At 39.3% G+C, this 23,321-nt stretch overlaps 1 protein-coding gene across 3 annotated transcripts in view; it reads right to left on the reverse strand.

Annotated features, from left to right (window-relative positions):
• Nucleotides 1-7,766: 7,766 nt before the first annotated feature.
• The window catches only part of IL18R1 (interleukin 18 receptor 1), a 38,304-nt gene continuing 22,749 nt past the window's right edge, over nt 7,767-23,321 (reverse strand). For 2 of the 3 annotated variants that reach the window (XM_025463449.3, XM_035696183.2), the window contains exons 7-11: nt 22,088-22,208; nt 19,004-19,143; nt 17,728-17,889; nt 12,377-12,535; nt 7,767-10,368 (exon numbers count right to left, since the gene is read on the reverse strand). In XM_025463449.3, the coding sequence (XP_025319234.1) occupies nt 10,013-10,368; nt 12,377-12,535; nt 17,728-17,889; nt 19,004-19,143; nt 22,088-22,208 (938 nt within the window). In that variant the 3' untranslated portion in view covers nt 7,767-10,012. The remainder of the gene's footprint in view (nt 10,369-12,376; nt 12,536-17,727; nt 17,890-19,003; nt 19,144-22,087; nt 22,209-23,321) is intronic. The other variant, XM_025463457.3, reaches the window with a different exon arrangement.

The raw sequence follows: 23,321 nt of genomic DNA on the forward strand, positions 1-23,321 counted from the left end.
CATCCATTTGGGCTGCTTTACCAGAATACCACACAGTGGGTGGCTTATGCACAACGGAAATGTATTGCTCACAGTTCTGGAGGCTGGGAAGTCCAAGATCAAGTCACTAGCATGGTTGTAATCTGCTGAAGGCCCTGTATCTAGTGCATAGTGCCTTTTCACTGTGTCTTCATGTGGTAAAAGTCACTAAAGATCTCTCTGGTGTCTCTTTTATAAAAACACTAATCTTATTCATGAAGACTCTACCCTTATGACCTAAGCAACTTTCCAAAGGTCCCACCTCCTAATACCATTATTATTGTGTCTTTGGAGGTTAGAATTGCAACATATGAATTTGGGAGTGAACACATTCAATCCAGAATAGTGTGTAATGGGTGGTGAGATGTAGCCTAATTGAGGAGAGAGAGGCAGAGATATAGGCAGAGGGAGAAGCAGGTTCCATGCAGAGAGCCTGATGTGCGACTCGATCCCGGAACTCCAGGATCACACCCTGGGCCAAAGGCAGGCATTAAACCGCTTAGCCACCCATGTATAATGGGGTGAGACCAAACAAATAGTAGAGTCCCTGTCCTCAAGCATCTGTCACAATGTGAAGAACAATGTAAAATAAAAAAATTGAAATAGTAAGAAAGACTTTTATTCAAGAATATTGCGATAGAGGAGAGAAATCAGGCTCAATTCAAAATTCAAGAAGAATAGGGGAGGATATAGCCAAGGAGCAAGGTAGGCAGTCAGGAGCTAGAAAATTAACTAAGGAGGCATCGAGTGTAGAGGTATTCTTACGAAATTGACCCAACAGAGTTCTTGTGCAAGGTGTGTTAGGGGCTTAGACATCAAAGGTGGGAGGATGGCTTAGCAGGACACTTTTCCTAAGAATGGACTGGGCAGACCAGACATATGACTGAGGCTGTGTTCAAGGCCTAGTGGAGGAGAGGTCTCAGAGAGCCTGACCAAAATTTGGTCATGAAAAGAGTCTTTGTCAACACAAACATGCAAATAAACAATTATAGGAGAATGCAAGACAGAAACCAATATGGTGGTGACAGAAAAGAAAAAATAAAGAGGGAAGGAGGGAAGAAAAGAAAGAAAGAGAAGAAAGAAAGAAAGAAGAAAGAAAGAAAGAAAGAAAGAAAGAAAGAAAGAAAGAGAAAGAAAGAAAGAAAGAAAGAAAGAAAGAAAGAAAGAAAGAAAGAAAGAAAGGCAAAGAAAAGAAAGAGGGAGGAAGGGAGGGAAAGGAAAAAAGTTACACGAAATGTCCACTGGCCCTTTAGAAACATTCACACAATACCCGTGTTCTTTAGGAAGCTGACAAAATCAATCTCCCTCTCTTTCCACATCTAACCAGCCAATTTCCTCCCCTCACCCCTCCCTGTCTTCGCTGGATATTCCTGTGACTACTGCCTCCACCTTCAACTTTCCTAGGTCCTTACTTTCCAGGTTCCTCTATCTTTTCTTAGAAATAAAATACTGGAAAAAAAAAAGAAATAAAATACTGGGCTTTCCTCATCTTATGAAATTCTTCATTTCTGACCAGTTTCCAATACACACACACACACACACACACACACACACACACACACCCCATGTCTCCAACATCTTCAGATGCAGGAGGAAGAAATTTTAATATCTATAATTTTTTATTAATAATTAATGTTTATCTAACAGAAACATTGAACTTAAAGTGCCTTTGGAGATCCAGCTGGAGCACCACAAAGGCAGCTGGGAGGAACTAAGAAATGCTTCTGGGGGCACTGCAGCGGGGGAAGAGTTCAAGCCAGGAGCCTCTGTAAGCTGCAAGGAGAGGGCAGACAGATTTCCCTGAAGAACACCAGCCTGGAGAGGGTGGGTCAGAGCCAAGGCTGAAATGAAAAAGGATAAACCCAAAAGGAAGAAAAGAAACAGAGCATGGAGACCATCTTGATCCTAAGCACAGAGAAAGTCTGGAGGAAAAATGGGATGTCAGTGTCAGGAGCTACAGAGTTGGCATGATAAGGACTAAGAAGTGTCCTCTATATATGGCTCCAATAGATCAATCAGTTTGTGCAGGGAGGCCGGGGGTGAGCTGATGGAGAGAAGCACAAGAAAAGGTAGTAGCAGAAGGAATGTGAGAGGTGAGGACAAGCTGTGTGGTCCACAGTTTACACTGTGCAGGGAAGCCAGACGTGGTGTCTGAGCATTTGTTGACAATGACAGAGCTTGGACACCATTTGGCTATGAGCGGAATGAGTGTGCAGGCGAGCGGGCCAGGTACAAGCGAGAGGAAGGAAGTAGGAAGAGATGGAATCCCTTGGACAGGAGGCTTCAGAGCCGTGCAGGGTGGAGGATCCATCCAGACCAGTTTGCCCAGGTGGGGACCAGAGTACTGGCTGCTGACCTGTTGAGAGGACAGCGTGCGCAGGGGAGGAGAGGCTTCATGGGATGGTGGAGCATCTTGAAGAGAGCCAGGCACGGAGACTAGAGTCACTGTATTGTTTATCCCCATTGGTGACAACTGGTGGCTCTTCTTAGAAGAACTGTGGTCAAGGAACAAGGCAGAATCAGCAATTGCCTTTCAAGATGTGGTCTCCTCTTCACCTTTCTTTCCTTTAACTCAAAGAATTAAATCTCCCCATCTCCAGCCTCTAGATGCCTCTAGGCATTTTCCCAAAAAGTGAACCTGAGAATGCCATTTCCATGCTGCAATCATCATCAGCCGCACTTGAGAAAACGAATCCATTCCAGGGACACCTGGGTGGCTCAGTCGGTTAAACGCTGGACTCTTGATTTCAGCTCACGTCATGATCTCAGGGTCTTGGGATCAAGCCCTGCATCAGGCTGTAAGCTCAGTGGGGTGTCTGTTGGAGGATTTTTCTCTCTCTCCCTCTGCCCCTCCCCCTGTTCATCGCACACTCTCGCGCTTTCTCTAAAATAAATAAAAAAAAAAAAAAAAAAAAAAAGAATCCATTCCAACCACGGTTTGCAAAACCCTGTGGGACTTGATTTGGCTCTCTCATGTATTATTTTGCATTTTGTCTCCAGAGAGACCTTGTCTGGCTATTGGCATAATGAATTCCATCCTTCCCTCCTCACCACTGCACCAGCCAGCAACCATCTCTTGTTACTTATTTTATATTTTTATTTTTATTTTTATTTTCACATGTTCTATGTTAGCTTTATACCTCATTGTCTGGGAACTACAGAAAATCCAGTGTGTGTGCCTATTCTCACTCACTTGATCTTTTTTTTTTTTTTTTAATTTTTTTTTTTTTTTTTATGATAGTCACAGTGAGAGAGAGAGAGATAGATACAGGCAGAGACACAGGCAGAGGGAGAAGCAGGCTCCATGCACCGGGAGCCCGACGTGGGATTCGATCCCGGGTCTCTAGGATCGCGCCCTGGGCCAAAGGCAGGCGCTAAACCGCTGCGCCACCCAGGGATCCCTCACTCACTTGATCTTATGGTCAAGTGAAGGCAAACAGAATTTGGCAAATATCTAGATTCCTGCTACTCTTAGCCAATTCCACAAAATGCTCAAGTCACTATAGTTTTATCTGATAACAATGATGTTTTTATAAAGTGAAGACTCCATAAATAGAGATATGTAAATTTTCTTGATAAAGATTTCATGAAAAGGAATTATGTGAGAAATTCACTTTGAAAATTATTTAAGCTCTTTTCTCAACTTATATTTTCTGGTTAGGAAATCTAGTGAAAACAATGTACTAATTCTTACATTTATTTCCTGTTCTTAAGACATAAAAAAAGAGGAAGGAACTTTGGCTCCTTATTTCAGTAACTGTCAGCTTCTATATCCAAAGAACACAGGAGAATATTAATTTTCAAAGAGTTCTACTATATTTCTCTTCCTAGCCAGAGAAATCCCTAGAGAAGACACAACAACCATTTAACTCACACATATTTGGGAATAATGAGTTATGCCTTGAGAAAAAAAGAAAACATTTGTTATTTTGCAAATGACCATTATCATTGCCAAATCTATGGTTATACAGAGAAAAATCAAATTAATTATCTGTATCAGTAGAAGTAAATGTCCTGAAGATGAAGTATCTAAAACTCTTCTCTGACCAACCACCTCAACTAGATAAGGTTTTGTGGTTAGGCTTAGTTGAAAGAATGAGTAAGCCTGTTTCCTTTACAGGAATTTCCTGTAAAGAATATTAGCACTCAATTTCTCAACTTTTTTTTTCTCTTTCATCTTATAAAACTAACCTTTGAAAGTGTAACCCCTATGATATAGGCTTAAGCCTCTCTTAAGACTACTTTTAACTCTGGAAGAGGAAAGAAATCACTCTCCCACACTGTTTATCTAAGGCAACAATTTATTGACAAAGAGGGAAATAAACTTAAAGTCTAATTTCACCAAGGTTTCTTGGTACTATTTATTAATAGAGAAAGCTTCAAAATATAACATATAATTAAGAGCACTACTGTTCCTTTGATAGAACAACTAAAATAACTTAGTAAGGACCCTGAGATCACACTCATTCAAAAGATCTCTGCCGAGGGATGCCTGCATGGCTCAGTGGTTGAGCATCAGCCTTTGGCTCAGGGCGTGATCCCAGAGTACCAGGATTGAGTCCACATCGGGCTTCCTGCATAGAACCTGCTTCTCCCTCTGCCTGTGTCTCTGCCTCTCTCTCTCCGTGTCTCTCGTGAATAAATAATCTTTTTAAAAAAAAAAAAAGAGTTCTGCTGAGAAAGCATATTGATTAAGCTTCAAGATCACCTTCCCTCAAGAGTCTTACATTCTGATAAAGATAAGGTTGATTCATCTGAGCACATCAGAGCTCCACAACTACCTCTAACTAGAGGAGAACATAAAACACAAGTGAAGACTAAATTCACTTTGGGATGAAGGCAAAATAAGTGTTGACCTGAGGTGAGGGTAGGACGGATGAAGGCAAAATAAGTGTTGACCTGAGGTGAGGGTAGGACGGTAGAGAATCAGCAACTATAGCCAGAAATGGACCCCCAAAAGGATCTGCCACTGATCATAAATCTGCCTGGGATTCCAAGACAGTGTGACTGCTTTTCTCAGACCTATTCCAAAATAGGAAGCAGCTAAAAGGATATTCCAGGTGTGTGAAGCTCCAGCCTCATAGTGTCCTGTGGGAGCAACAGGAAGAAAGGCAGCAGACCTGGGGCGGGAGGAGATATGGGTAGACAGAAGGAGAAGGTTAAATGTAAGGTGTTGTTTATGACAGGTATTCAGTAACTGTTGAACTGGATTCAAGTGAATTGGAGTGTGGGAACAGTCCTGAAGTGTAGAGTTCCTAATACAGACCTGGATACTGAATTTAATCACTTTAATAGGATTTGGATAGGTTTTCAGGACATGGGCTATCCCAATGTAGGCTTTGTGGGGATAGTCTCCCAAAATGGCGGCCATCAATTCCTCTGTTCCCCTCATGTGTATTCTGCCTCACATGTCCAGAAATAGGGTCTATTTTCCCTGTCCTTGAATCCCTGTTGATTTTGTGACTTGGATTAGAGATTTAAATGTTAAAGAGTGAATATACACAAGTATTGGAAGAATGGGTAAATTCCTCTATAATCAGGAAATGGATAAATACCAATGCAAAGCAGAAATATAAGTGATAGATCAGGAAAACAAAACATTTGCAACTTACATTGCAACTTACATTGCAGTGTCTTAATAGCTTATATGTAAAAGTCTTCTAACAACAGAGATGAAAAAGATCAATATCTTTACAGAAAAACTGGCAAAAGCTAAGGGTAGGTATTCCTTACATTGCTAATGGGAATGCAAAAGGACAATCCCTATGAAAAGGCAATACTAAGCCAAAGTACATATGCATTACTCTCTGACTCAGAGATGCTACTTCTAGAAATCTATCCCCAAAATATTCTAGCCAAAATTTGAGAAAATGTATGCATAAGACTATTCTTTATAACATAATGTAAAATTGCAAAAGACTGGAAACATTTGAGACTGGTTGAATAAACTTGTACAGTCACACAAATCATGTGTCATGTATCTGTAAGAAAGAATGAGAAGCAGCACCACATGCAAATGGGAAATGATCTCTGAATGTATTATGAAATGGGAAAGCAAGGTAGAAAAATTGTATGTAATATACTACTGTTTATCTGTAAGAAGTGAGAGGATTTGAATATGAATGTATCTTCATTTATAATAAAAATGGAAGGGCATATTGACTTTGCTTTTATTTTACAGATTTGCTCTTCAAGGCCATTATTACATTATAATAAAACAAAATTTTAAGAAGCAATTCCTAAAAATCAGAATCAAAGAAACTTAACTATTTATTGAGTTGGGTGTATACCCTTGGGTGTATATGAGCAACTGCAAGATAGGCTGTAAAGAGAGAAAAGCTTATCATCACAAACCTGACACAGAAATACAGATGTTGGTCTCAGAGTCCCCTGCCCTGACTGTGATCATTACCGGTGTAGCATGCAGGAAGGACCCTGTAGCCTGCCCACAGCTCATACACACTGCTTCCTGTTAGATCTGTGGCTTCCTTACTCTTTGAAGAGCCTTCCATTGCTCCTGAGCTCCCCTCACAGAGTAGCCTCTGCTCAGAAAGATGGCTTCCCCCAGAGGCTGAGTCTCCTTCCTCAGAGCTGCACTTCAGTTATTTCCTCCTAGTATTTAAAGCTACAAATGGACTTGATCTTGGGCACTGGTTTTGTCATTGTCCTTGCTTCAGACAAGTATGTTGATAGCTGCAGGGAAGCTCATCCTCTCTGCACCTCACTGACCATCCTGGCCAACCATTGGCATCAATATAGTGTGAGCTCCTAGTACCCATGAGAGGTCTAACTCCCTGTATCTTGGCAGATTCCCTGTATCTTGGCAGATGCCATAGTGGACATGCTCCAGTCAAGTGTACGTTTTCATCCTGTGGAGGTCTTGAGTGCTATTTCCCATACCCACCCTCCATCCTTACCTTAGTAGCCTAGAAGAAAGGCTGAAGATCCTTGATACTCCTTTTCCTCCTCTGAGCTAGTCCTAAGCAGCCATCCTTCTTGGCAGGCTCTGCTCTAGACACCTCTAGTATAAGGGGCCGTCCCAGGAAAGTGCCTGCACCCTCCAAAAACTTCTCTCAAGACTCACTGTCCAACAGGCAACTCCCAAGAGAAGAGACGATACATCTCTCTGCCCCCATCTGACTAGCTAGTTGTGTGACCTGGGTCAAGTCCCTGGACTTAGCACATTTCAGGCTTTGGACTATGTGGGTAATAAGCTCTCTCTTTGCTTTAAGAGAATATAACTTTATTTTAATAAACCTTTTCAGTACATAATAAATATACATGGAATATTTTATACATCTCACAGAGCTGGCTGTTTACTGATTCTCTGAAAGGGACCCCACAGTTTAAGGACATCTGAATCGACAGAAGAGAATGCTGTTATTCTATCAGTAACAGTTATTTGTTGGTCCTGGTTGGAACTGTTTGTTCTTAAACTTAAAAATATCCATATGAATTAACTGGCTTGTGAAGAACTAGTACCTGTGCTGGGTATTGAGTGGTTTCATGGCTTTGTAGAAGGAAAATCTCCTTGTGCTCCTGGTTGGAAGGTACAACAAAGAAGGTAGATACAAAGAATCTGACATTTTAAAAAAAGCAGAAGAAGATAGATATAGGAGTCTGTTTTGAATGACTCATACCTTATTAAAACAGGTGGGAATCTATGTTGAGAATGAGAAAGTGGAATCTTCACGTAAGTGACAAAGGCATCAAGAAACATCTCAAAATTAAGGGCACTAGACGAATGGTTTAAATGTCTTTTAAAGCATATATTTAATGTATATATTTAACACATCTAATACAAAATACACTCAATACATTTTATAGCATACATAATATAAAAGCAAAATCAGTCTATGTATTAGAGACTCTGATGATAGCAATAAAATTTCCCTAAACTGTATGTTTTTACACATAAAACATTAAGCTAGTAGTTAAAATTTTTACTTTAGCCACCCAACTAGCCCACAAAATTTTAAGTTCTATAAAAAGTAAATCTCTTTCTCACACTGAAAATCTAATCTCAGGTTTTTAAAAATTTTCAGCAATATCTACTACAGCTTTTTTTTTTTAAAAAAAAAAAAAGATTTTACTTATTTATTCATGAGAGACACACAGAGAGAGGCAGAGACATAAGCAGAAGGAGAAGCAGGTTCCTTGAAGGGAACCCGATGTGGGACTCGATCCCGGGACTCCGAGATCACGCCCTGAGACTAAGGCAAATGCTCAACCACTGAGCCACCCAGATGCCCCTCCACCACAGCTGTTTTAAACAGTCTGCTTTAAACTTTTCTGGGACATTCATGCTGCAACCATGTATTTTAACCAGGCTTCCAGATTTACCCAACTCTTTACTTTCTGTGTAAGGCGGATATTTGTCCCTCACTCAGTGATTTCCACAGACAGCCATGACAGCCAAGGCCACCAAGAAGGCCCACCCACAGTGCTGGGCTCACCTTAGGGAGATAAGACACATGTCTTCCAGTGTCAAAAGTTTCATGTGTCTAATGGAGAAATATCTTTTGCCCTACTGATACGCTTCTCTATATATACAAATGTCCTCAAGTCAAAACTGCCTTCCTTCCAGATCTCTTTTTCTTTCCAGATCTCTGCCTTCCATTTTCATTCACTGCTAAATAACTCATCTAACAATAATAACAATTAATAGTGACAATTAATAATAATAATAGAATTAGCCACACATACACTTCTAAGTCTGTGCCAAGAACTCTTGTAAGTACTTTATTTAGATTTATTCATTTAGTTCCCCTGTGAAGTAAGTAAAATTACTATAAATTATAATTTACAGATAAGGAAATAGAGGCATAGATTGGTTCAAAAGGTTCTATGGGGGACGCCTGGGTGGCTCAGTGGTTGGGCACCTGCCTTTGGCCCAAGGGAGTGATCCTGGAGTCCTGGGATTGAGTCCCACATCGGGCTCCCTGCATGGAGTCTGCTTCTTTGCTTCTCTCTCTGCCTCTCTTTCTCTCTGTGTCTCTCATGAATTATATTAAAAAAAAGGTTCTAGGGGTTCACAGAAGTAAATAGCAAGCCCAGGATTTGAGCTCGAGTGACTTGAGTGCATGGCTCATGCTCAACCATCATGCCATGCCACCTCCACTTTAAAGGCATGTTAAATATGTCATTTAAAAAAAATCAAGCAAGTACCTACCATAATTTACTGTGGCTAACAGATAATAGTGACTAATGGCTAATATGGAAAATATGATTTGGCATCTACCCTGCCTGTAAACATACCTGTTAAATAAATAAATGTTTTAGGCCAGTTTTGAAAAACCCAACAGAATTACCTTCATTAAAATGTGTGTCTTTCATGAATAATAAAACAATTTGGGGAAGTTCCCTCCAAACAGGCCCAATTAAGCAAGCCCTTTTCAGTGCTTTAGGGGTTTCCAATAACCCATTGGCTTGCAGCTACAGCTGGAACACATTAAATGTGTCCTGAGGCTGAGGTCCTGCCACGCCTTGGTCCCCTAATGTACACAGCCCCAGCAGCCCTTTGCCACTTCCCAGGCACTGTCCATGGTGCTTAGAGGTAGGCTGCCCTGTGCTACAGTGAAGGCCCCATTCTCGTTATTATGTCACCTACTGGATCATAGAAAATGCTCTTCATGAACTTAAAATCCTTTAGTTCAATCACTGATATTAAAAATATAAAGATATGCCCTTTTAATAAGGCACAAGGTATTTTGCTCCGTGTCCAGCCTCACAGTTACTGAATATGGATTGAGAATGAGCACCTGTAGCCAGTTATAGAGGAGGGAGAAACGGGAGATCCATTGCTTTTGAATTCCATGTTTCCCTGGGAGCAAGTCTTATTCCTAGCAACCTAATGACAGCTTTCATCTTCAAACTGTAAGTAGGATTTTCAGAGAGGTCAATATTTTTAATAGTACCCTTTGGTAAAAACAGGTTCATCGACTCTGGGCCCAGAGCATCAAGAGTTCTTTCTTATATTCAGGTTTCCTAAAGATCAGAACTTTGAAAGAACAGTCAAGTCTTCAGATTCAGCTCTACATGGCTTGACCATTTTTGCAGGCATCAGATAAAGAAGATTTTTCCAGAACCTTGAATTATACGATGGAGGTTTATCAGCATTCCACTTCAGAACTCTGTGAGATTTCAAAAGCTTTAGTGATTGGGGGAAGAACGTGAAGTCACTGACAGGTGTAAATTCAATTAAGATGATTTTAATTTTCCTTTCTACCAGTGCTTCGTGGAGTCCACTTTCAAGTTCATACCTGACTTCATTAGACATGTAGCTTTTACTTAGGACAATGATTAGTCTTCGACTTTTTTCTATCAACGAGTGGATTTCATCAACAACAGCTGAAAATGCAAGATTTAGCATAGTAATTAAGGAGAACACAAAGGGCATATGGGAAATGAAAATCATTTTGCATGGTCTAATTTTGTATTACTTAACTTTACTTCACTAATAAGTTTTTCAAGACAAACCACTTATTCTCAATTTTGTATACCTATTAGAAATAACCATCTAGGTAACAGCAATATTGAACACTTGGCACTTACTCTGTGCCACACTCTCTTCTAAATGTTTTATTTTATATCAGTCAACTCATTAAAGCATCACAATAAGCCTTTGAAGAAAGTATTGTTATTACCACCATTTTACAGATAAGGAAGCTGAAGTACAGAGTCGTTAAGTAACTCAGCCAGAGTCACACAGCTAGTATAAGGCAGAATCAGAATCAGAACCCAGGTGGTCTGCTTCTGGAGAACCTGTTCTAATCGTGATGCTACCTTGCCTCTCCAAAGGCAGGAAGGAGCACACTGAAATCATAATTATATATATATAATATAAATCATAATTATAATATATATATTTATATATCCCATTATTCCAGACCAGAAGCTGACAAACTTTCTGTAAAGGGCCAGATAGTGAATATTTCAGACCCTGCGGGTCACCCTACTCATCTCTGCTATTTAGCTCAAAGGCAACTACAGACAACATGCAAACATATGGCGAGTTGCTGTGTTTCAACAAGGCTGAAAATCTGGATTTAACCCATGGCTGGTCAACTGCCAATTTTGGATCTAGACCTTTACTCCTTCTCAAATAGAAATTTTAATCCAGACTAATTATCATTAAACATACAAACATTCTTTATTTTTATTTAAGAACTAAAAAGAAATCTTTATTTCTTTAAAAGTAGTATATTCTCTCCTTCTAACTGGTAGTATTTTCCCTTATTTGTAATCTAGGAGGGGAAAAAACAGTTATTTCTCATTTGCTGCTATATCTTCAATGCCCATCTCAGAATTTTGTATGAGGAAGGCATTCAGTCAGTATATGTCAGGTGAGTGAATGATGGTGGCAGTAGAAACACTTACATTGCATCCTTGGTAATGCATTAGCACCCAAAATATTCTGACACTGGGTTTCAAATATTTTCTCTAAAAGACCTCAGAGCAAATATGGAAATGTTATCAAATTTCTTGGCTTTGAAATGGAATTTGCTTCAACATATGTTTTATGGTCATTTGTATTCAGATACTAATAAAAAGCTGAATTTCATAACTAAAATCTGACACAAATCACCAATCTCCCTTATTTATCCTCTTCTGACTCTCCTATGATCTGCTGTAATTTTCACACCAGTGTCAATCCAATTAAGAACAATTATTTTCTGGTAATAATGAACTGCATATAGTCCCAAGGATCATATATTAAATTAGGAACTGGTCCTGCTTTACAAACTATTACCAAGAGAGGTATTCTTACTGTGGGACATTTCTAGATAAATGCCTCAGGAGATGCCAATTCTAGGCCTGGTTGTAAAAGTGGAATGCCCTAGGGGGCACCTAGGTGGCTCAGTGGTTAAGCATCTCCCTTTGGCTCAGGTCATGATCCCTGGGGTCCTGGGATTGAATCCTGCATCGGGCTCCCCACAGGGAGCCTGCTTCTCCCTCTTCCTATGTCTCTGCCTCTCCCTCTGTGTCTCTCATGAGAAAATAAATAAAATATTTTAAACAAACAAACAAATAAATAAGGAATGCCCTTTCCCCAAAGGTTGAGAACTGGGAAGCCCAGTAAAAGGGCCAAGCCCCAGAGATGCCACTCTCAGAAGCAATGTAGTTAGCTTGTTTTCTCACTATTGATTATATTGATTTAGCTGGTTATCTCTGGTTTAGAGAATCATGTTCATTCCTTTGTTTTTAAACAAACCAGGATTGCCTTTTGTAAGGCAACTATTCATCTTTTATTTTTTTTTATTTTTTTATTTTTTATTTTTTTTATTATTTTTTTTCTATTCATCTTTTAAAAAGAAAATCTCTCCACTAGTTTTCTATCTGGTATTCCCTTTCTTACCTCCTCCAGGCACTACATCCCTTTCAAATATGCATAATTTATACCCAAAGTGTTTCTCCAACACCTCGGGCAAGATCTTCACAGCGAAGGTGTACTCCTCTCCATTCTCGGGTCCACATTCTCTTAGGTAAGACACAAAAGCATCGTATGTTTTCCCATCTAGGATAAATAAGTTTTAATCTTTTAAATATTGCAGCGTAAATAAAAGTTTAAGTACAAATTTGAATGAAAGTCACGAAAAATGGAAGTGGAACCATTGAAAAGGAAAAATTAAATAGAGCCTCCTCTTGTCCAAACTCATCAAATTATACTCATTAAATATGTGGAGTTCCTTGTATATCGATTAGAGTTCAATGAAGCATTCAAAAAAGAACACAGAAAATATTTTTGCTAGAAGACCAATGAAAAATAGAACAAGAATATTTAAACTAGGTAATTCATAGGGTCTATCAAGTATTTTTTGGCTCTGATTCTTTTCAGGCATTATTCTTTATCTCTGATTTTTTTTAAATGATCAAAACCAAGAAATAAATTCAATTATTATTAAAGACAAACAAAAAATAGTATGCGCAAATGTCAAATACTAATCAAGCAACCAATTAGCAAAGTGTTTTCTAAGCATGGACCGTAAGACTCTCACTGTTTGACACCATAGAGTGATGGTGAGAAATAAAAGACATAGATCCAGGAAGTAAAGGAATTTAAGGGCAATAAAAGGCCAAGGAGCCCAAATATGTCCTTGTTCCAGGAGTAGAAAACAAATCTCACCTTGGCTTTCTCATATCACCTAATTCTACCAGCATCCCAATATGTCTACCCTCAAAATGACCCCTGGGAAATGCAAAGACAGAAACAAAGCTGACATTTAGATCTCTCAGCCATTTTGAGTTTATCTTTGTGTATGTTGAAAGAGAGTGGTCTAGTTTCATTCTTCTGCATGTGCTGAGTGAAATAAGTCAATTGGAGGACAAACATTATATGTTCTCATTCATTTGGGGAATATAAATAATAGTGAAAGGGAATAGAAGGGAAGGGAGAAGAAATGGGTAGGAAATATCAGAAAGGGAGACAGAACATAAAGACTCCTAACTCTGGGAAACGAACTAGGGGTGGTGGAAGGGGAGGAGGGCGGGGGGTGGGGGTGAATGGGTGACAGGCACTGAGGGGGCACTTGACGGGATGAGCACTGGGTGTTATTCTGTATGTTGGCAAATTGAACACCAATAAAAAATAAATTTATTATTAAAAAAAAAAGAAGCAAAGCCGAGCATTTACACTGGTGAGCAGGAAGAAACAAGAGAGGTGATTTAAACACTACACTACAGCAACACATGCTGTGATATTTAAAAATATTATATGGCCCTCGATGCCAATATGAAAACTTCTGGTCTGTTGAAAGGTTTTCATTGGTAATAACACCTGCTCCTCTTTAATTCCTGATAATGAAGGAGTATTCAGGAGGCTAATGGGACAAAGTCAAGACCAAAGTGTTACCTAAATAACAAAAACCATTGTACTTACTGGGTAACCACAAAATTATATATACCTCTCTCTTCTACCTTCATCCAATCTATCTGAGAAGACAAATCAGCCAAATACAACGACCTGGAAACATTTACAAATAACACATGAGCAGATGCAAGACAGTGTAGCACAATAAGCAAAACAAACAGAATCAATGTGGTCATAGAGGAAGGAGTGATCACCAGGGGCACGCTTTCTGAGAAAAGGAAATTCTGAGTCAGGTCCTAAATGATACAATGGATGCTACCTTGAGACTGGTAGAGGAAGAAGGGGAAGCGGGAGGGGAATGGTCTATCCCTGTCTTGTGATAATTGGTTAGATGGTACAGGGGTTGGATTTATGCTTGTATTATTGTATTACTGAGAATATGAATTTGCTGCTGAGTTGAAAGGTTGGATTTATGCTTATATTATTGTATTATTGAATTATGAATTTGCTGCTGAGTTGAAAGCTAAATATTATTGGATCCTTTATCAAAACCTAATAGGACAAAACCATTTTAGGGCCATTTTCCTTGTGGTGCCCCATCACGTATGGTCCACAATTCAGCCCAGTATTTTTAGTGCTGTCCAGCGTCACAAAACACTTTCCATTTCGGGTAAATCTTAAATTCTACCTACAACATTGAGGTTCAGCACTTCAAGTCAGAACCTATCGTTGAGTGAAGACAACTGCTTGGCAGATTGCGTGCATATAAAAGAAAGGACATTTTAGTAAAAACTAGAGAATTAACATGCATATCGAAGGTAGGAAAAGTTGGTAAAAAAAAAATAGAGCCAGTTCCTAGTTTAATCAGTAAGTAGGTCCCCCAAGTACTTCTGCTAGATTGCTGTGAAATACAGTATTTAATAGTGTCAGAGCTTGTGCCTCCATTAGTAGCCATTATGTGAGTAATTAGATCAGACATCAAGATGTAAGAAATAAATAAATACACTTTTTGAAAAGGTACATTTTTTGGAGTCATGATGTTATACTAATTGTAATAAACCAGTAAGACAATTCAGTCAAATTTGTGTTGTGATATATAAGTGATACAGTTTTCCTCTTACCATGAAAAATGGAAAAAATGGTTTTTCAACTACTGATTAACTTTCAAATGCCTAATTTCAAACAATTTTCCTCCTGGTTTAACAAATCTTGTAATTTATATTAAAATTTATTTTAAACCCAGGTAATTGAAGAGTTTGCTGGCTTTGATAACTGACAAAGTGAAGTGTTCAAGATAAGGTATTTGAAAGCTAATAATAATTATTTTGGGTCCTGTATAAACAAAACCCTCATGTGAATGGCTATTTGGGACTTTAAGGAGTCAGGCTAGTGCTTCTCAAACTGTGTTTGGTGAATGACCGTGTTTTCATTTAATTTGACTGGTTTGGGTTGATTGGTTTCTTTCATTTCCAATCCTTCATACGCCAATACTAAAAACATTCTTAGATATTGCAGCAATATCAAATTGCTACAAAATTTTTAATTTTTGTACTTATATCTCTCTTTCTGCCTTTTTCACAAATGATCTCTGTCATGGGTCACATTTTAAGTGGAGCTGATGGAGATCACATCTATAAATGTTTCTTTTTTTTTTTTCTATAAATGTTTCTATGCACACCACACTGGGAGGTAGGAAGTGTGAACTGAACAAATTATCTGTGAGTTGGGTCAAACACCACAGAGAGGAAAAAAAACCTTAGTTGAAGATCAGAAAGAGAGCTATTAGTGAATGCCCATTTTGAGATATGGCACTGCAAGTAGAGACCTGTTCAACAGGTACCAAAAATAAACCTCTCAGCTGGTTGTAGCATTTCTCTCCATCTCCAAAACTGCATATACATGCAGGCTCAAAGCTGAATTAATTAGCTCTGTTAATTTTATATTATTAACTAAAAGCTGTAAATATGAATAATGAATCTAGAAAAATCTCACAGGGACAACATGAGACTTTTTTCATAACTTAAAGCTAGGAGGGTATTTCTACTTGTGACCACAAATCTAGAAACCATAAAAGGATAAACTTGAGTTCATTAAAAAAAATCTCCCATAATGTTAAAAAAAAGTATACCTAAAACTACTAACACTATGTCAATTATACTTTAAGAATAGTAAAAAAAATCTTCCACATATCACACTACTATAAACAAAGTCAAAAAACAAATTACAATCTGGGAACAATATTTTTATCTCTATTATAGACAAAAGGTGAACCTCCTTAAAATATAAATAGTTCCTAAAAATAAACAAGAAAAAAAGCCAACAACCCAATAGAAAAATGGCAAAGGATATGAATGAGTACTTTGAGAAAGTAAATGCAAATGAGCCTTAAACAGATGAAAAATTACTCACACTCTTGCATAGTAAGTGCAATGCAAATAAACTGAGATACAACTTTACCTATCAGATTGGCATGTAGCCAAAAGGTTGTGGGTAAGGCCATGGGAAAAAAGTTACCCCCATTCTTTAAAGATGGTAGTAGTATAGTAGTATGGAAGGCAAATTGGCAATGTCTGTCAAATTAACAACTGTATCCGCCTTTTAATAATGACAGCAATTCCAATTTAGGGGCTTTTTCCTTTAGTTATATTGTACACAGATGAAACGATGACTCTACAAAACTATCCGTCATACCACTTCCATAGTAACAAAAGGTTGTGAAAAACTCAAAAGGTGATCAAGTAAGCAGTGATACATCTGCAAAAATAAAACACTGTACAACTCTAACAAATAAGAGACTTTATGAACTCATAGAGAAGTGCATCCAAGGCATAGCGAAGCAAAGTTCAGGAGAGTGTACATAATATGCCAAAACTTGTTTTATTTTATTTTTATTTTTTTAAGATTTTCTTTATTTGTGAGAGACAGATAGAGATAGAGAAAGCAATAGAGAGCACAAGTGAGGAAGAGAGGGAGAATCAGGCTCCCCACTAAGGCTTGTGGGGTTTGACCCCAGGACCTTGGGATCATGACCTGAGCAGATGGCAGATGCTTAATCAACTGAGCCACTCAGGCACCCCCAAGATTTGTTTCTAAAATGGGAGTGAAATTTGATCCTATGTTCATATGTTTTGGATATACTATCAATAACAGACTGACAATATCAATCAATATCAGGCTGACAGGGAAATTTTCTACTGTATCATTTCTTAGACTTTTTGCTTTTTGAACTATGTGAGTCACACACACAAGTGCAATGGATTAGATTGATATTTCTAATTCAGTAATTTTCTTTTTTTTATTAAAGTATAGTTGACATAATTCAGTAATGGGCCTTGATACTTCTTTAAAGAAGTATCAAGTATCAAGAGAACTTCTTTAAAGCACCTTTAGAAATAGAGAAACTGAGACACAGAATCACCGAGTAGAAACAGCCATAGATAAAAACACAGATCTAGAAAGCTAGAACCCAGATCATACTGCTTCTAGTACAGGGTTCTTGCAAGCACATGATGCAGGCAGCCTCCTTTGTCAGGTTAAAACAACGCAATTCCATTTACATGAAGTTTATTGAATGTGCACATTGCATAAGATGCCCAGATTGTGTGTGAATAATGACAACCTCTCACAGGGCATTTAGGAGAACATGACATACATGTATAAAACAAAGAAAAAAGAACAATTAAAGAACAACTTTTGGCAACATATAAGTAAGCACACAAAAAAAGATGATACTAGACAACGTTCACAATGATACGTTCAAATCAATTTTTCCTATGGAAAACCTCTACCCCACACTAAGACAACAATATAATCAAAACGAAATGAAGATTAATGTTTCTTTATTTGGTTTCTTAATGAAGCCATGAGATAAGAAATCCCAGGATTCCAATATTCGTTACCTGTCAATGTTTCATCTTTTCCCATGCAATGTCTATAAAATAGGGCCAAGTCAACTCTATAAATGACACCTATAATCACTAGGCACACAACTCCCACTGAGATCAAAACAGCTATAATCATTCCTCTGGTGAAGACGTAGCCTGATATATCAGCCATATCTTCTAGAAAGAAAAAGAAAAATGGGAATAATAAATGAAAGACAGTTTACCAGTGTCTTCCACCACCGCAGCCCAGCTGTCAGTTTTTACACTGAACACTCATCTAGTTGTCTACCCTACATATCCCTCCCCTTAGTCTACACTCCTGCTTTTAGTCTGGAATACTGCTCTTTCTACCTCAATTTTTAAAGAATAAAAATGTGTACAAGGATATTCAGAGACCTGAACTGAAAGCCTTGTTATATGGCCTATCCCTACTTGAGGAAGGCAAGTCTCTAGGAGGATAAGATACTAGAGTGAAATGCAGAGGGACCCAAACCTAATCTCAGCTCATACACTGAGAACATAAATGGACCTGTGTAGTCTTGAAAGAGAAAGATCGTCTAGGCTCCCCGCCTGGCTCCGTCACGCAGTTTGTGTCCCAGGGAAAGTCACTGATGCCCTTAACTCTCATGTCTTCATCCATAAAATGAAGCCACTTCTGAGTAGCTCTTGGACCAATGGCCCTGGGTTGTACTGTATTGGTGGAGGACGAAGAGGGATGACTCTGGAATGCTCCATCAGGTAGGCAGTGAAAAACTTTAGGAGTCCACTGATGTGAGCCATCAGCTGTCTACCTGCCAGGTCCAGGGACTGGCCCAAGGAAGGGAGGCCTCGGTTCATCTTTGTTGAATGAATGACTGTACCCAAGGGCCCCTTGTGCCCAGGGACCAGCTAAGGTAGGCTGGAGGTGGCAGGACACCCAGTGTCATTGGCCTCATCCTCCATGGAGCTGCAAGCTTGCCTCCCATCATTGTGAATGTGCCAGACCTGCCCTGTCTGCCTCCCACACGACGCTCAGCCACACATCTCTGTCTCCCGGTTTCTACCTAGGTCTGTGGTATGACTGAGCGGGAAGGAACAGAGTTTGTGTTTTCATTCTCTACATGGAATCAACATGCAGTGAACTCCAACTGAGCCCCGGTGAGCCCGAAGGCCTGTGACACAAAGTGGACCACTTCACTTCCCAGAGCTTGTTTCCTGGGGTGTGAAAGGAGGGAGTGGTGATCTTGGAGGGGTCTCACAGCAGCAACATTCTAAGCTTCCACAAGCTTATCAAAATAAAACTTTCACATACCTTTTTTCAGCAAGACAAAGTGGATGGTGTCTGTGCCTCCCTCACTGGCCACAGAGCAATTATATGAAAAAAGTAGATTTTTTTCATTAATATTCTCAATTCTCAATATTCTTGATGCATACAATTTGCCTTCCAGGGTCCTGTAAAAGAGGAAATAATTCATCAATAGGCTTTGGTTATTGCCAGCAACATTGCCCACGAGAGAGGAATTCATATGTGCAAATACTCAAAAGCAGTGGATCTGTTTGCTCCATGGAACCTTCCCTTTCTGATGGGCGCTCAGAGTGTGGGCCACCACAAACCTCTGCTCCTCCAGGGAGCATTAGAGCAAACACAAACAGCCCTCCTCAGGCCACCTGGGGAACTGCCCAGAATGAAAATGCTGGAAGGTAATAATGCTGAGTTAAAAACACAAGAAAACATTCTCTCAATGATTTGTCCCTATTTCTCTTCTCCTAATTACTTAGTGTTCCTCCTAACGGAGGTCTTCACCAATAGTGACAAGGCTGCAAATGGTTCGGCACGGATACAGACTTTTATGAGGCTTATCCATGCAATCCTAAAGATTGCTTTTATTTTATTCAGCATTGAAAATAAACTTAAGAATGACACTATTCGGGACCCCTGGGTGGCTCAGTTGGTTGGGTGTCTGACTCTCGATTTTGGCTCAAATCATGATCTCAGGGCCCTGGGACTGAGCCTCGCATTGGGCTCTGAGCTCAGTGTGGAGTCTGCTCGAGATCCTCTCCTTCCCCCTCTGCCCCTTCCCCTGCTCACATGCTCTCCCTCTCTCTAAAATAAAAAAAAAAGTTTTAAAAAAAGGAAAAGGAATCTTTAAAAAAAAAGGAATACTATTCTCAGACGTACCCACAGGCACATGAGTAATACCAGTTAAGCTATTCAGAGAGTATCAGAAAATAACTTAGATGACCAGTAGCAGCAAGCTGTCTTTTTCCTAAAAGATTCAAGTTGCTCTGTCGTTGATGCCAGGCAACTACTCATGACATCTGCTTCCCTGCCAGGAACAACTTTGAAAGCACTCGGCAGGTGGGGTCACTCACCTGCCACACCCCCAGCAGCAGGTGTCTCTAGAACTTGGGACATGGCACCCACCACAGCCTTGAACGGTCTCAAATACATTTCAGAACATAATTCGGTATAGAAGTCACCAATCCAGAAATATCAACTATCTGACTTCAGGGAAAGACCCCAAAGTAAGGCACCAAAGGCCAGTGAGAAGCCAAAACAGATGACAGAAAAAGCTCCTGCACCTAACTCTAAAGAAAGACCATCCTGCTCTCCTAGCTGAACTGAAGCTCTATTTCAAAGTTTGGTGAGTTGGTCTTCTATCCCTCCAAAGATTAGCAATAGGTCACTAGAAGCGGGACCTGCAGAGCTCCAGTGAAGGTCTGATGCTGAGGAGGACAGCCACACAGCTCCCCTGGACCAACATTCACATGTCTGCTACAGGCCAAGGCGACAGACCCCCGCCACACACGCTGTTAGGAGCTTGTGGGGCAACTGTCAGCAAGAATGGAGAGCTGCTGGCATGATGACAAAGAAGGTTTTGAAGTGTAAAAAGCAGGGACCAAAACCCTCAAATGTGCAGCCAAAGTGACAGACACCCTGGGATCACTACTCACTAAACCTGAGTGTATCAGTACATTACTAATTAAGGGAATGTCCCAGAGTCATTTAGAAACACTTCACTGACTACAGGCGTAGCATGTTTTGTTTTATTGTGTTACTGGAAGAACATAGGCTGTGCAAGTATTTTTTTTTTTTTGCTATGCAAGTATTAATACACATGTGATTTGAAACTTCTTGCACTAAAGTTGCCTCCTAGATATTTATATCTGACCAATGCTCTTTTTCTTTTTTTCTTTTTTTACCTGTTCTTATGGTGTTTCTGATTTCCATTAATGGACTCTTGACAGCAAAATGCGGCCATAATAACTATGTTCCATGTCAATCTGCCAACAATGAATGTCACAGGGTAGGTGACGGGCCCATTAGTGCTTCCTTGAAAACTTACAACTGACAAGCTTTGGAGACTCTTCCATACTTGATAAAATACCTTCATGCTTACTTTTAAGAAAGATAATCATTGCAATAAACATTCTAAAAAGAAGCTACAGACTATCTCTAAAGCACAGGAGGCAAAATCTATGTCAGTGGATCTCATGCCTATCAAAGAATTCCCCACACATATAAAACTGTCTTCAAATGACTATTTCCTTCTTTGGGATTTTCTGTATTTCTCAAGTTTCCGATGATGAATTTTTTTTGAACAATCGGGAAAAAAAAAAAAAAAGAAGGTATGCGTGTGAAAGTAAAGTACAGGATGTGGATCTGGAGAGGTAGCAGTAGATGGCCTGCGGGGGGGCACCCAGGGCCATGCAGGGAAAGATACTCTGCAATCTACAGACTCCCTCATGATCTTGCAGTGATGTGTGGGCGTCACAGCAAGGCATGCCTCCTGCACACAAGGTGTGCAAATTAACCTACACAAATCCCAGTCTCCTGACCTGGTCTTTTCTCTGGCACATTACTAAAAATAATTTTTAAATTTTCAAAATCCAAAAAACTGTGGGCTGTGGCCTAGCTAATCTTTTTTAAAGATGTCTAAATAAAATCCCCATCCCCGTCAGAACCTGACTGATCAAACGCTCCTTTTGTAAGGTGATGAGGAAAATCTTCACTGACCTTCTTTTTCTAGTTTAGATCTTGGCAAAAGACTTCTGCATAATTCATCAACTTAGAGCATGGTAATTATAATTATAAAATATGTAAATTATAATTAAAATTTAAACATCCAATCAGCCTTTCAGGACTCTGGTGTTTTTTTTTGGGGGGGTTGTTGTTCTTCTTTTGCAAATGCACTACTAGGTATCTATCCAAAGGATGCAGACATACTGATTCCAAAGCGTACATGCACTCCAATGTTCATAGCAGCAATGTCCACAATAGCCAAACTATGGAAAGAGCCCAGATGCCCACAACTCTAGTGTTTTCTATATCATGTATCTACAATACAATGTGATTTGCATATATCGTGATATATAACACATCAGATATACATACCTAATTCTTGTTATGTCCTCTTCATGTACGTTAGGTTCCTTCCCATTTTCCTCCCACACGTTCCAATAAACTGCATCCTTTTCATTCGCCAAAGCAGAGCAGTTGAGTTCTACATCTTTTCCTATGTAAAAGTTGACAGCCAATGTTCTGATATTGGAAACTCAGATTTCCCAAAGGTTTAAAATGAATACAATCAATATGTGTGAACCTAATATATAAAGTGCTACATCCCAGCAATAAAACAGATATGTACCTTTTTTTTTAATTTTAAAAAAATGTATAAGGCAGAGCCATTAGGTAAGCAATTATAAGTCATCATCAGATTATGAATCGGCTTCTCTTCAAATGTTTACCTTTAAATCAATTATTAAAACTTGGAGTAGCCAGTGGAATTTTTTTCAACATACAGTTTAGTAGGGAGTGTCAGGCCAACACTCCTATGGCAACTTCTAAAAAAACAAAATGGACGAATCACACACACAAAAATAAATTAGCAAAAAATTAAAGACCTTAAAGTGCAGGGAAAACAAAGAGAGAGAGCAGAGCTGAAAAAGTAGTCAGGAAAAAGCCCTTCCAATCAGAGCTGAGATAGCCAGCCATCTTATTCCTGGGAGAAATTCGTTTTGGTTTACATGGTGTAGAGGGAATCTCACAGAGAAAAGAGAGCCCAGTGGAAATTCTGACAGCTACATGGCTTGCAGGATTATTGCTGTAGAGGCTGCAAAGGCTGAATGGTTTTGCCTACAGTACTTAAGTACATAAGTACTTCATCGTACTTATGAGATAAAGTCCCACTTAGAGTAAAAGGTGTGCAACAAACACCTGACTAAAGCCCCTAAGTGCACCCCGTACCTCCCCTCACTGCAGCATAACCAAACTGCAAGAAATCACAGAGGAAAGTTTTCAGACTCATGAAAAACTATCTCAGATGAAAGCAAGGGAACTACAGGAACAAATGAAGAGTACAAGAAAACACAAATATTTGAGTAATTATAAAAGAATGTGGGCTATTTAAAGCAATAACAAGGTCAATTTATTGTGAGTTTTAGCACATATGCAGAAGAGAAATACATAAAATAACAGCACAAAGTGAGGTAGGAGGACAAATAAATGAACTGTCACAAGGTCCTCACCAGCTGTGGAGTGATAAATGTACAGAGACATACATTTCTCCTTTGCAGTAAGACGAAGATACATATTGCAATCTCTAGAACTACCAATGAAGGATATGGTA

This window comes from Canis lupus, chromosome 10 (assembly GCF_003254725.2).
Source record: "Canis lupus dingo isolate Sandy chromosome 10, ASM325472v2, whole genome shotgun sequence".
In the NCBI taxonomy this organism is placed as follows: Eukaryota; Metazoa; Chordata; class Mammalia; order Carnivora; family Canidae; genus Canis; species Canis lupus.